Source organism: Aulonocara sp. 'chitande type north' Nkhata Bay, linkage group LG1, assembly GCF_057382095.1.
Source record: "Aulonocara sp. 'chitande type north' Nkhata Bay isolate Kocher_YH1m ecotype deep benthic linkage group LG1, A_spYH_male_GT1.1, whole genome shotgun sequence".
NCBI classification, from domain to species: Eukaryota; Metazoa; Chordata; class Actinopteri; order Cichliformes; family Cichlidae; genus Aulonocara; species Aulonocara sp. 'chitande type north' Nkhata Bay.
In genome coordinates, this window is record NC_141344.1 from 9,322,489 (window position 1) to 9,335,673 (window position 13,185).

General features: G+C 42.3%; 1 protein-coding gene across 1 annotated transcript in view; it reads left to right on the plus strand.

Annotated features, from left to right (window-relative positions):
- The window catches only part of nkd1 (NKD inhibitor of WNT signaling pathway 1), a 33,207-nt gene extending 22,463 nt beyond the window's left edge, over positions 1–10,744 (plus strand). Inside the window, exons 5-10 of the mRNA XM_086261753.1 lie at positions 1,425–1,528; positions 1,654–1,749; positions 3,379–3,526; positions 4,381–4,462; positions 4,913–5,040; positions 6,411–10,744. Of these exons, the coding sequence (XP_086117879.1) occupies positions 1,425–1,528; positions 1,654–1,749; positions 3,379–3,526; positions 4,381–4,462; positions 4,913–5,040; positions 6,411–6,943 (1,091 nt within the window). The 3' untranslated portion in view covers positions 6,944–10,744. The remainder of the gene's footprint in view (positions 1–1,424; positions 1,529–1,653; positions 1,750–3,378; positions 3,527–4,380; positions 4,463–4,912; positions 5,041–6,410) is intronic.
- Positions 10,745–13,185: the final 2,441 nt, after the last annotated feature.

Below are 13,185 nucleotides of genomic sequence, written 5' to 3' on the forward strand. Positions count from 1 at the left end.
CAGGTAACCATGGCGATGCTTTCTTCCTGGTTGGCCTACAAAAACACATCATCCCTGAAGCACTCTATACAGACATTTGTGCCAACTGATTCATCAAAAGGCAGAGTCATGGAGCCAGTGCAGATGCATTCACATCAGTGGTAGATTTGCTTTCACACACAGTGTTCACTTTGAGCACCTCTGATCAAACAGCGGGACATAGCCTCACCTATGCTCACTGATTTGGGGTTGAAAGAACGCTTAGGTCTCGTGGTTTGTATTAGCACAACACTGTTACTTTGAACCCTGTCCAGGTGACTCTGTGTTCAGTAAAGAGGTGAATAACGATGTCATATTAATTGGTAAAATGTATGCGACACATTTTCCACAGACTGTCTAACCGTGAGCCTGGATGGTGATGTACGGTATATATCTTTCCAATAAAATGGTGAGCTCTGCAGCACTGAGCTGGGCTCGGGGGCCTCTTGGAGACCTTCAGCTCTGTCACTTCCACCATTTATATTCAAATGCTGGTTGCCATATTCTATCATGTTTTAGGCATGTTATGCCATTCAGTTTCATGTTTAACATCCCTTCTCAGGGTGAACCCACTGAGATGATATGCAATATATTGTAGCTAACGGCTTAAAACTATTACTATGTGTGTGGATGATGGAAGAGCTTTTGCCACCAGAGAATTAGGGCTGTCACAGTTTCAACGTTTCATCTCCCATCCTTGATTTTATTGTTTTGATTCTGTAGTACTTCTGCTCAATGGAATGATGAAGTAATGAACTCTTTGCCTAACTTCATGCAGAAAAATACAAAAGTGTTTTTTCAGTTTCTGGTAGAGGCTCCTTTAAATGTCTTTTAAAAAACAAGAATCACTTCCTTGTTTTTTTTTATCGCTGTAGGGACTTGACCCCACACTGTCATGGATCAGTTTGCTCTGATTGCTAACATGAAATGTTCCAAAAAGCATTTTTGAACTGTGAGAACCAAACTGTGCTTTGATTTTCTGCAGCCTTTGAGCATGATCAAAAACAGTGTAAATAAAACCTACAACTTCAGTGCACCTCAGCAGCCCAGTGGAAAAAAAAAAACCCCAACCAAACAGAAAATCCAACCTAATTTGCAAGTTGTTCCTAAGCTCATCAAAGTGCTGTTCTGCTTGCAAAATATATAACTGGGATCAAATAAATAGAAATACAATTTAATGATAAAAAGTGTAAGGCAAAAACGGTTAAGAGTTTGGCTGTGTTTTTACATCCAGGAGCGCTGGAATGGATGACATGTCTTAATTGTGGCTGCCAAACTCGGAAGTCAGAGCTTACAAGGCGCACTTGATTGCAACGACATATCCTCAGGTTGTGGCTGCACCCAATGCTGCCATCCTCAGGCTCTCTCTTTTATCTTTGTGTGTGTCTGTGTGTGTGCCATTGCAGTGGCTTTACCCCCGGAGAAGACAGACAGCTGCTGTGTGGAGGAGAAGATGCAGGAGAGGGACAGCCAATCTCCCGCAGGGCCACAGAAACAGCTCCAGTTTGAAGTGAGTGTCAACACAAAACAGGACATTTATTACTTCCCCCTCTGGATGAAACTAGGGCAATAGCAGGACACACAAATACACACTCACACACTGTATGGTACTGATTCAATGCTGGGCTGTTTCAGGAGTTGGAGTGCGCTGTGTCTGTGGAGGAGGATAACAGGCAGGAGTGGACCTTCACCCTCTACGACTTTGACAACAGCGGCAAAGTTACGCGAGAGGTAATCGCCTGCTTCAGTGGAAAAGCCTTTAATTGCCTAATGAATAAATAAAAGAAGACGTGATAATAAGACAGTGAATACATCCAAATAACTGCCAAAAACATGCACTAAATTTAAATTGAAATCCTTGAAACGTGAAATCTGTATTTGTTTATTCTCCTGCATGTTTCACACATTAAAGAGATTTGCACAGAAAAAGCCTGGCCGGCAGTTTGCTTATCCTGAATCATGTCCCACCTTAGGTTGGAATAAAAATCAATAACTTCCCTGTTCACTTCTTTTTGGTATCGCCACACCCGAAAGGGAAGCATGGATAGAAAAAGCCTGTAACCCAGTCTTACTTGTAAGAACTGAATCCAGCAAAGGTATGTGTTTCCGCTCCTGTGAGGCACCTTGTGGCTTGCGTCTGCCTGGTACAGATCTGAGAGAACATCGAGAAAGGCCCGTGTTTTTTGAGAACAACTTGAAACAGCGCAAAGAGACTGGAGCTGTCCTCTGTGTGGTTGGCTGTGCAGCTTTTTTGGCATTGCCTGTGGCTCCACGGCTCATGAGACAGCGGCTTGGAGGGGGGAAAGAAAAGCTTTCTTCTCCAGCTCTCTCTCTCTCTTTTTTTGTAATCCATTCACACAAATAAAAAGAAAAGGAAACCCAAAAATGACACGGGAAGCTTTTATTTTATTTTAATTGAAATTTTTTACATTTTGTCTGTGTCTGAAACCAGTATGTGGAACTGATCCCTGTAGAATTTATAATAGTCCTTTTTATGAGTCATAGTGGTATAGTGAGTAAAAATCATGCTTTTGCAGACTTGTGTGGTTCGGTCTTGATTCTTAGCAGTTATAGTGAAACCCTCTTACTTCCTAAAGACATCTGAGATGCAGCACATGATACGAGTCTGGACATTTTACTTCTGTACCCAGGAAAGAATCCATCATAGTTCCCGATACTTAAGCGGGAGTCATTAGTTCAGTGCAAAATATACCGATTAACGAGCCACAAGAGCTAGCACTATGTTACAATGTGTGGTCACTCAGCTTACTGCTATGTGAACATTTTTCATTTTAGAGTATTGACAACAAAAGTTATTTGTTTGTATAAACAGTTTTAGCTTTTCCCCTTTTCAGCATAGTATTTATCTGATCCTTGTTTGTATGTGTTACTATGCCTAGATGTTGCCGCTACTGTAGATGTGTATCTTCAACAAATTTAACAAATATAGAAAGTGCAGCGCTCACAGCTTTATACAACTCATATCAGGCCTGACAGGCTTCCGTGCCACTGACAAGACATTTGTTTTTATGAATTTATAACTTGTCTTTATACCCAACTTGATCGCTTCACTTGGAAAGCAGAAGTAACTGATGTCAGTTTCTCTGTTCACTGTTGTCTAAGACACTTCTGTAAATTCTTCGCTAGCATGATATTTATTATGCATGGTCTAAATGCTTAAAGCTTAAGATTCTTGGATTCAGAGTGTCGGCATAAGAATACTCTCCCATGTTCCATTTCTCTTGAAAATCTGTATTTGTACCAGTGTGACTAAGAATCTGCAAAATTGAACATTTAATTAATGAAAGATTAAAAAAACGCTCTCCAATTTAACAAATTCTCATCTTCTGTTTCCTGCAGGATATCACCAGCCTGCTGCACACCATCTACGAGGTTGTCGACGCTTCAGTCAACCATTCTCCTGGCAGCAGCAAGACATTACGTGTCAAGCTCTCTGTGGCTCCTGACTCCAGCCAGCGGTGGAGGAGCTGCACGCAGGGTGCCGCAGGTAAAGCTCGCATTAACGCAGTGGGTGGGAGCAGCGGAGAAGAGAGGGCATTTCGGGGTCCCCCTTGTGTTGCGTGCTGTCAGCTCATCCAGACATGTGTTTGTTGTCATGCAGAAAGGCGGCTTCTTCAGGCCTGTCAGCGCTTTGTTCCTTGCAGTTTCGGCGTCGCTCCATCTCTCCCACTCAATGGGGTTCATTTTTAATGATGGGGGGAGTGACAGAGCCAAGAGAGAGCCCCCTCCCTCAGCGCCTTCAAATACTCTGAAAGAAACCTTAAGAGATGTGCTGAGTCCTTTTGATAACCACAGCCATTTTTCTTTTCTCCAAAGTTCCCTTTTTTCCCCCCTGCTCCCCCTCTCTTCGTCCCCCCTTCTCAGAGCTGCTGGGAAAATATAGCTGCGTTCAACTTAACTTTTCTCACTGACGACTTGGTAAACAAGTCGTCAGGGAGAAATATCTCAAAGAGTATATATTCCTGTGTGTTTGCGTCCTATTGTTTCGGCTATAAATATCTGTCAAGAGATTGAGGCAGAGCATGCTTTGAAAAGATTGCTGGTTGACTTCATGCTAATTTCAAACCGCATCAGATCTCACGTCCTTAATAAACTATTTCTGAAGTCTGCATGGTTTTTTTTTTATTCCACGCCTTATAAAAGACTGGGAGTTGAAAATAGAATAAATGAAGCACTGTTGTTTTTCCTTTTCTATAGATCTTCAAAGTAAAACCCCAAAACAAAGGTTGCTTTCTTCTGAGGCTTGTGTGACTGTTGTCGTTCGTGCTTGGGTGCGTGTGTGTGTGGCAGCTCTGTGTTGCTCTCTTTGATAATAGCCTCCTGTCTTTCACACATACTCAGACTTACCCCACCCAAGAGAGAAAAATGACAAGTGCATTGAAGACCCCAAGAGTGCAGAGAAGAAGTCTCGAGCACTCCTAAGGTAAACCCATCTCTCTTGTACGTGTCTCAGTGTCTGCTGGTTGTAGTGTATACAGTTGTATATGAATAAGCAGCATGTTAAGGCTTGTGCCACTGATTTTTCAATCTAAAAGTAGAAACATTCCTACAAAACACGTCTAGGGGCAAAGTTTGTTTTAGGAGGACTTCTTACATGGCTTCTGTAATATTCCTTTACTCTCTAATTAGCTGTGCCCAGTGCATTGCAATGAGGAAGAATAAACAGCAGAGACACTTCACTCTCTGTGCTGTTCAAGTACTCCCAGTTGACATTCAAACCAGTGATTTTCCTATCACAATCTCACTTCTCTAACAATTACCGTGCCACAGGCTGATCATAAGGAACACTTGTTTTACTTTCTCCAAACATTACCATAGTGAACCTCAGTGGCCCAAACTGCTACCTAATGAGCGGTGCCGCTTGTGTCCACAGGCGCCACCACAGTGACCACCACACCCAGCCTGGCTGCCAGCGCCACTGTGTGGATGAGAACCTGGAACGCAGGAACCACTACTTGGACCTGGCAGGCATCGAAAACTACACGTCCCGCTTCGGAGCCGGTGAGTGGACAGGGGCCAGTGGAAGGGGAGGGGAGGGAGAAATGCAGACGGTGGCCCTTTGAAGCTGCATCCAGGGGCCCTCATTACTGCGGCACCTGCTTGGAGCCATTAGATGGAACTAGCAGCCCACTGCGCTCCTCGCCAGTACAAACATGTGGGCTCAGGCAAGCACAATACATCAAGTGTTCAAGGCTAGAGCCCATCAACAGAGTGGGCTGTTGTTAAGTGAAGTATTAGGTGTAATGAGCAACAGCCTTGATCTGATGGTTAGTGATGACGTGATTATTTTAATGTTAGCTCTGTCAGGAAAGTGCTAACAGAGATCTGCTCTCTGTCAAGTTGTTTCAGGGTTATCTGCACGGAGAAAGAACCTGACACGTGGCTGCCAGAATCCTACCGTCAAACCTTAAGACAAAATTTATTAGAAAGCTGGTCACACAGCATTTTTTACACTGTGGTTCACTTTACTTTTATCAAATTCTTCTTTTGCCATTTGCTATTGTTAAGATAGCAGAGTTGGAATAGATGGGAAATTTGGGTAAAGAGAGCAGGGGAATGAGATGCCACAGACTGGGAGGTTATACCATTCTTTGCCACACAATATGCTTTCTGTCATGGTCCTGGGCCATGTTGGCCCAGTGTTCTTAGTTTTCTTGTATGTTTGTATTTTGTTCCCTGTTTAGGCTCTGTTTCCTGAGTTGCCCTGTTGTGTTGTTCCCTGAGTGCTTTCCCTTTGTGACTCTCACCCCCTGTGTGCCCCTCTGTGTATTCATGAGCCCTCGTCCCCTTTCGTGTTTATTCCGTGTCTCCCCTGCCCGTTATGTTGGTGTTCTCCCCGTGCTCTCTCTCCTCCTGTCTGAACCTCTGTACTTCCTGTTTCACCTCTACCGTCAGTGTTGTGTTCACTCCTGCCATGTCCCGTGATTATTATCAGTGTCACCTGTGTTCCCCGTGTGCTCCCACTTCCCTCATTAACCCTCTGTGTATTTATGTCTGCGTCTCCCTCAGTTCTGTGTCGCGTTCTCCCTCATGTTGTGTGTGTTCCTCCCTGTGTTTCTTGGCGAGCTTTGTATTTAGTTTTCCCAGTTTAGTTTCGTATTTCCTACGTTCTGCCTCTCCAGCATTAAAGCTGTAATTTTTGAGTTCATCCCCGTGTCTGTGAGTTTTGCATTTTGGGTCCTCCTCCTGCCTGCCACACAGCGATCCATGACACTTTCTAACCACTCGGTCATTGAGTTGCTCCATTTTCTCTGATTTTATTACTGAATTTAAAGGGCCCACTTCACTTTGAATGTCAGTTCTGTGACCCCATCATAGTTTGTAGTTGTTTGCAGTTGTTTAAAATAAACATTTTTGTCTCTCCTTCACAGCCCCTGCTGCAGAGATGACTAAAGCAGAGCCTCAGGCCAGGTCATCTAACCAGACTCGTTCTCGCTCCCATGAACCAGAAAATGGTCACTCCCATCCCCATCACCGCCGCTTACAGACTGTTGTGGACACCGTTGCTCCAGACAACCTCCACTCTGCCCGGCTGCGAGGCCAAGACTCAGGGAAACATGCCCTCCGTTCTCCAAAGACACACAGCCGTACACCTCCTGCGCAGATCAATGGCAGAGTGATGAGGAGCCGAGGTATTCCCCCTCCTCCAGCTCTACCCAGTCAGACTCCTCCTCATCAGTCTACAGCTCCGTACCGCAAACACAAGCAACGATCCAAAGAGAGCCAGGGCTACAGAGCCTTAGGCCCTCTACCAGCACCTGGGCCAGTGGTGGAGAAGGAGCAGGTGAGAGACCTACCTAGCGTGCTGCTCTATGAGGGGGGTCTGGCGCAAGTTGTGCAGCGGCATGAGCATCACCATCACCACGAACACCATCACCACTACCACCATTTTTACCAGTCCTGAATTTCCATCCTGCCTGGAACAGCTCAGCACTCCTGTAAGGCCACAAAACCCATCCCGGTCAGCAGACACAGAGTGCAGGCTGCTCCCTCCTAAAACTCTGGGCAGTTACCCATGTAGTGGCATGCTGATAGACATTGAGGTGGAGAGGAGGATCATGGGACGGGTGCACATACTGACATGTTGTTAATCAGTATTATTAAAGAGGTTGCCAAACATAGAGAAGGTTGGGTATGCAGCAGGAGGCCACAGTACAGTAATATAAGACTAAGGAGCTTGAAGGTGGGGGGTTGAGAGGAAGCAAAGAGGAGCTGCTCACTTGTTCCTCTCGCCCTGGTTCTCTGATCCTCTACTGGATGAACTGTACAACTCCAAACCAGCACCACAATCCTTCCAGACCACTAAGCCAAAAGGTTTTCAAGGAAAAGAGGGACAAGAGGAAGAGTGACATTAAGATGAAAACATATGAAGGAATTTAAGTGATTGCAGAGCAGGGTGCAGTGTGTGTGTGAGAGAGCGAAATTTTGTGTGAATGCATGGGTAAACAAGGGTCTGCGTGTGCGTGTCTGAGTGTCACAACACCGCTGTCTGCTGAAAACCACTTGAAGTGCACTCGTTTGTGTGTGAGTATTTAATGTAGGCTGTAGAGATGATTATGAAGATTCTGATTTAAGCATACAACGCCCCGTCAGCAAAAATGGGAAGGAAAATGTTGAAATGTTCTAAAGTGAAAAAGAAGAGCGATCCTAAATCCGCTGCTACCTCTAATTTTATCCTAATTGTTGTTGTAAAGGTGACTTTGACTAAGTATTCAGAGGTTATTTTCAATGTACTTAAACATTTTTGTCACAATCTGCAGTACTGAAATGTTGAATAGCTCCTTACATTTATTAACTAACATTTGCTGTACATAAAGTAAATATTGTTGTCAATTTTATAAGCTTTATTGATAATGTGATATCTTTGTATTCACTATCTGAAGCTCTGTGTTTTCCTTCACAACTGCATTTTTATTAAGACCACTAGCAGCCTCATTTTTTCTATCAAACTCTGTTAGTGATCCAGTGTCACACACTCCTTCACACTGACTTTCAACTCTCACCCAAATGTAACCTGTAATTATGGCAAGTGACTAAAATCCCAACCCTCAACAGTGCTGTTCAGAAGCTCCAACTCATGACACAAGCAAAACTCAGTTGCCAGTGTTTTTAAAATGTTATGTTATTTTATGTTATGTCCTGTGATTTTTTTTTCAGACAGCAGTTAGCTTTTAGAATATATCTGGTGTAAAGATCTTGATGCGCTCCAAGAAGCTCTTTCTTTATTTAAATATTTAAAATGTTAGAGATAAATCACATAGCTTTAGTGACATGTTTGCATAAATTGAAACCTTGTTACCAGCACAAGGTGGGTGTGTTCATTCATCACAGTGCAGTGTGGCCTTTAACAAGACTTATTTACAGTTTATTATTTATGCAGCAAAAATGCTTTGCTGAGCATGCATGCAATATTTCCGAAGTGTTGTGTTTCGGCTATTAGCAGAGACACATATTCACACTCCCAGAATTTGTCCACAGTTTTGCGCACTCTGGTTTTCTGTTTCCAAGTCTAGTTCTTTCCCCAATTGGTAGCAGCTTTGTCATCCTTGCCCAGGGTCACACGGCTTCTCCCTCCATTTCCATGGCATCTTCCTGTCCCTCAGCTGTCAGCAGGTCTTTCACCGTGCCGCCATGTGGCCTCAGCGCTCAGCCAACAAGGCTCTGTTTGTGGTGCTCTTTCAGCTGTCTCATTCCTCTGGTGCTGGATGACATGGGGCCCTGCAGTCTCCACTGCAGCCATAATTCACCGCTCACTGCTGCTGTCCTGCCAGCACCGGGACTGTCTATTCATATTGTCCCCTGATGCTCGAGGGGACTAGCATCACCATACCTGTGCCATCTCAGCTCTGACAGAAGCAGTAACCTACTAGCTGCTGGTATGAGAGTGCTGATTTCCTTAATTCTAGGCAAGCACTTTTCAGTGTCACACTGAAAAGAACTTGCCCCTGTGCAGCTGTAGTTTTCTGTGTTTAAGTGCCTTGTGCAATGGAAATCTACATTCAGAGGAAGGGCGTTTTCACCATATGGCTTTTGCAAATCAGGCCCCAGGGCTCATAATTGTCCACAATGCATCCACTTGAAGTACATTGAAAGGATTGTTTTTGATTGTCTTAGTTTGTCGTAAGGGTGTGTGTGTGTATGATTGTAATACACAGGAATGCAGCGTATGCCAGTCTTGCCCTTAGCCCTGTGGTGTTGTCTCACAGCTGTAGCCTGTTTTCAGCAGAAGCACCGGTCAGACGGGCCATCTCGTGGGACCTGGTGGCAATGACGGCCTCATTTTCAGGCTGGGGTCACAGCTGTGCTCCATGCCTTAGCTTTCTCACCTCTTACTGTTTTTCCTAGATAAAAAGTCATTTCTACTGGAGCCCTCTCAGCGCTGTAGGTTTGTAGATACTAGTTTCCAAATACGAGTGTGAAAATGGTTCTCCTGTGGTAATGGACAGTGAGCAGGCGACTGTAGGGTGGTCTCATTTGTCATGGTGGACGAGAGCTTCTGAAGAAATTTGAGTGACTCAGACCAAAAGCCAGGTTGGAATTTTTAAAATTTCTTTTAACCCTGAAAGTGTTTGACTGAACACACAGAGCTCTCTCTTCATTTGAATTTTTTTAATGCCCTGCTTCACATTCATAGACTAACCTTCACTAAAAACCTCAAATGTTCTTGATAGCGTGTGCCTCAACAGCATTTGTTAAGGGTTGGGAAAGCAGTTGCGTTTCTGGTTTGTCGAGCAGACTTTCTTTGAGGGAGCGTACCTCAACCTCTAAGAAAACTTGTGTTCTTACAACCTCCCTCTCTAACCAGCACTGTTGCTATCCCTATTGTTTCTTTTATCACACCAAGGTAACGGGGTTATATTTTGTGAGGAAGAAAACTCAGATTTTTTGTTGTTGTTTCGTTTCTTAGCAGCCAAGTCCTCAGCTGTCCCTCAAAATCTAACAAAATGTATTTTTTATTACTCTTTTTGGCAGATTGTTATGTGGGCATGAGTGTAACATGAATTTCAATGTATGAATGCCGCTTTTCAAACATAACATTTTAATCTGTGTCACACAAACTGCTTTTGATGCACCTACTTTGGTCCTGTTGAACTGTCAGTATTCTGAGTCACAGTAGTATCTAATGCACCAGTAATTTGCTTTATAAGATTTATGTATCATCACTGTTTTTAACCTGATGTATATATTGGACTGCAGAAAGGTTAAACCAGCATCATATATAAAGATAGGGTTTTTTATAGTTAAATAACTGTCAAGGTTTTTCATTTTCCTGCTGTCCCATAGTATCCACAGTGACCGTCCCACTTATCTGGAAGGAAATCTGTCTGTTCACCCACAGAGATATACACTTTCACTTGCTGTTTGCTGTAAACCTGTTTAGCTCTAGCTGTCTTTTCGCATCTTCCATGGTCATCTAATGTTTTTTTTTTATTTCCATGACATTTAGTTTATATTAGATTGTATTTGATTAATTGCTTTATTTATTTGATAGCAGATCTGTGCCAAGGGAAAATACCCTTTTATTAAAGTATGAACCTGTTCCTATTAAACTGCTTGACTTCTGGAGTTACTTAAGAATATTTTCTGTTTAATGTTTTAAAAATTATGCACAGGACATACAATATCAGAGATCAATATGGAAAGCTGTGTCAATTTCCTCTTTTTTGACTACATGTCAGATTCTTTTGAAACTATAGCAATGTCTTCATTAAGTAGTCATTAAGCACTCATAAAAACTTTACACTTTGTCTTATGTACACTTTGTGCATTGAAATATAAGAAACCAGTTGGGATGTATAGATATGTTATCATGGGTTTTTTTTGTTCTTTTTTCAGTGTATATAGATTGCTACTACTCTTCCTCCTCCATAGTGATGCACAATTTCTGTAGACTGTAAGAACTGTAGACTGTATCAATATCCCTATAGATACAATCTACATGACTGTACCTCCTAGGGGAAATTACTGGACCTCAAGGTAACTGCATGTCAAAATATCTATTGTCAGAATACTAAACCCTGAGTATATCCATCAAAGTGTGTCTGAAGTAGTGTGGATGCTAGATTTAAAAAAAGAGCTTGTATGAGAGTGTGCGTGTAATTGGGTGAATGAGGGTTGGACTAATAGTGTGTTGAATGGTCAATCAGAATGAAAAAGCACAATATAATCACCAGCCCTTCATCCATGTTCAGAAAAGGTAAAATGTATATATTACCAAGGCGCCATAATGAGTATGTACAAAAACAAAATAGTCAAATGATTTAATGTTACTCTAATTTTAGGTTCTACAGTTTCCTTGCTTATAGTGAGAACCCACACAAACACAGGGATAACCTGAAACTCCACGCAAAAAGGCCACAGCCAGAGCTGAGCTCAGGGTCTTCTGTGGTGTGGTGGTTAGCACAACCACACCACCATGCAGCCCTGTTGAATTCAGAATTGAATTTTAAATCCCTCTGCTCACATTCAAAGTCTCGAATAATCAGGCCCCATCACATCTTAAAGTGCTCAGTTCCATATTGTCTCAATAGACTGCTTCTAATTAATTAAATATCTCGTGTAATTTGCTCTTCTTTTTGGTGGATTGACTTTTTTTTATTTTCCAAGAATTAAACTGGACTGATGAAAAAGGGTGTGGGTGAAATGTATACAGTAAATCCTCCACTCCACTGTATCTTAACTGGTGGTGTCACAGAGGGCTCCCAAATCAGGCTGACCACAGACAGCTGCTCACCATGCCACACTCTCGACATGTACATGCACTTTCATCTGAAGCTTAGCAGCTTATCTCTGGTCGTGGCAACTGCAGAGAGTCTGCCTCTTGGCAATGTGATATGGCTTCCTCTCACGAACATGGCTATTTGTGTGAGCGAGCCAGTGTAACCCGCAGAACTTGTATGTATCATCATTACAAATGGTTTCTATCCTAAAACAGCTTACCAGGTTACTGTTACTACTGCTTTAAAGATTGGCTATTAAAAGCATCAGACATCCAATAAGAGGTAAGTAGTAAGTGGTTACAGTTGTTACAGCGTGATCACTTAAATGGAAAGCATGAGCTATGTCTAGCTTTAACTACATAAAACATACCACAGAAATACTTTTTGTTTTTCGATGGAAACACATATATTTAGTATTATGAAGCTAATTTTCGGCTAATGTTTAACATGTTTCCTGCATAAGGTTAAGGAGGAAAAACATACATAGGAAGATATACATAACAGTATTTGTTTGAACACACATGTTTGTAGCCATCAACAGATCACACGAAAAGTTTTAACCTTCCAAGTGTTAAGATTTTGAGAAATCTCCACATGGTCATCCATTTATATCAGATGCACTTTTAGTCACCACCTGGGATAAGACAGGCTTACTTGTACTTATCCTAGTGATTTTTAAATTTCAAAGATGGAAAGGAAAGTATAGTCCTGGCCTGAGGTGTATCATTAGGTGCATACAAACTAAAGAAACGCTCTCGAACTCAAAGCGGTCATCCTCTGAAAGCAATTCTGAAGTATAATAAAGAGCATAATAGTTCCTGCAGAGCTGTAGTTTGTTAGCCACAAGCTTTTAATCACATTGTATACAGATAAAAAATTCTGAAGTGATTTAAAGATTACGCAAGTGAGCATCACGGAGAGCATCGCTCATCATAAACAGAAATCTTTTGTAAGATCCTGGCAAAGCTAATAAATGCCATAATTGCCCTGTGTAAAGCTGCATTGTCCATAACTAATGAAAACCAAGAGAGCAGAGCAATCAGTAAAAGAAACACCAGCTGACCATTTTTGACTGGAGCTTTCAGGCCCTTTATTAAAATTTGCAAACCACCAACTGCAATTTATTCTAGATGGATGTTTTGTTACATGAACCCTGAAATTCTTTTCTCAAAAGAAGAAGAAGAAGTGTTCAAAAACTTACAGTCCATACATCTACATTGCGAGTCTCAGATGCCATATAGCTGAAAGTGTCATTTCTTACTGTATCCTACTGCATCATCTTTTCTCTGTAGCCTGGCATGAGGCTGCTTCTTCTTTTTTTCTGACATTTTCTTCTTCTTCTTTTTTTTTTTTTACTGATTTTTTTACTGACTTTGATCTCCACTCCTTTCAACTCTTCACATATGTTGGTAATAGCCTTGGTGTT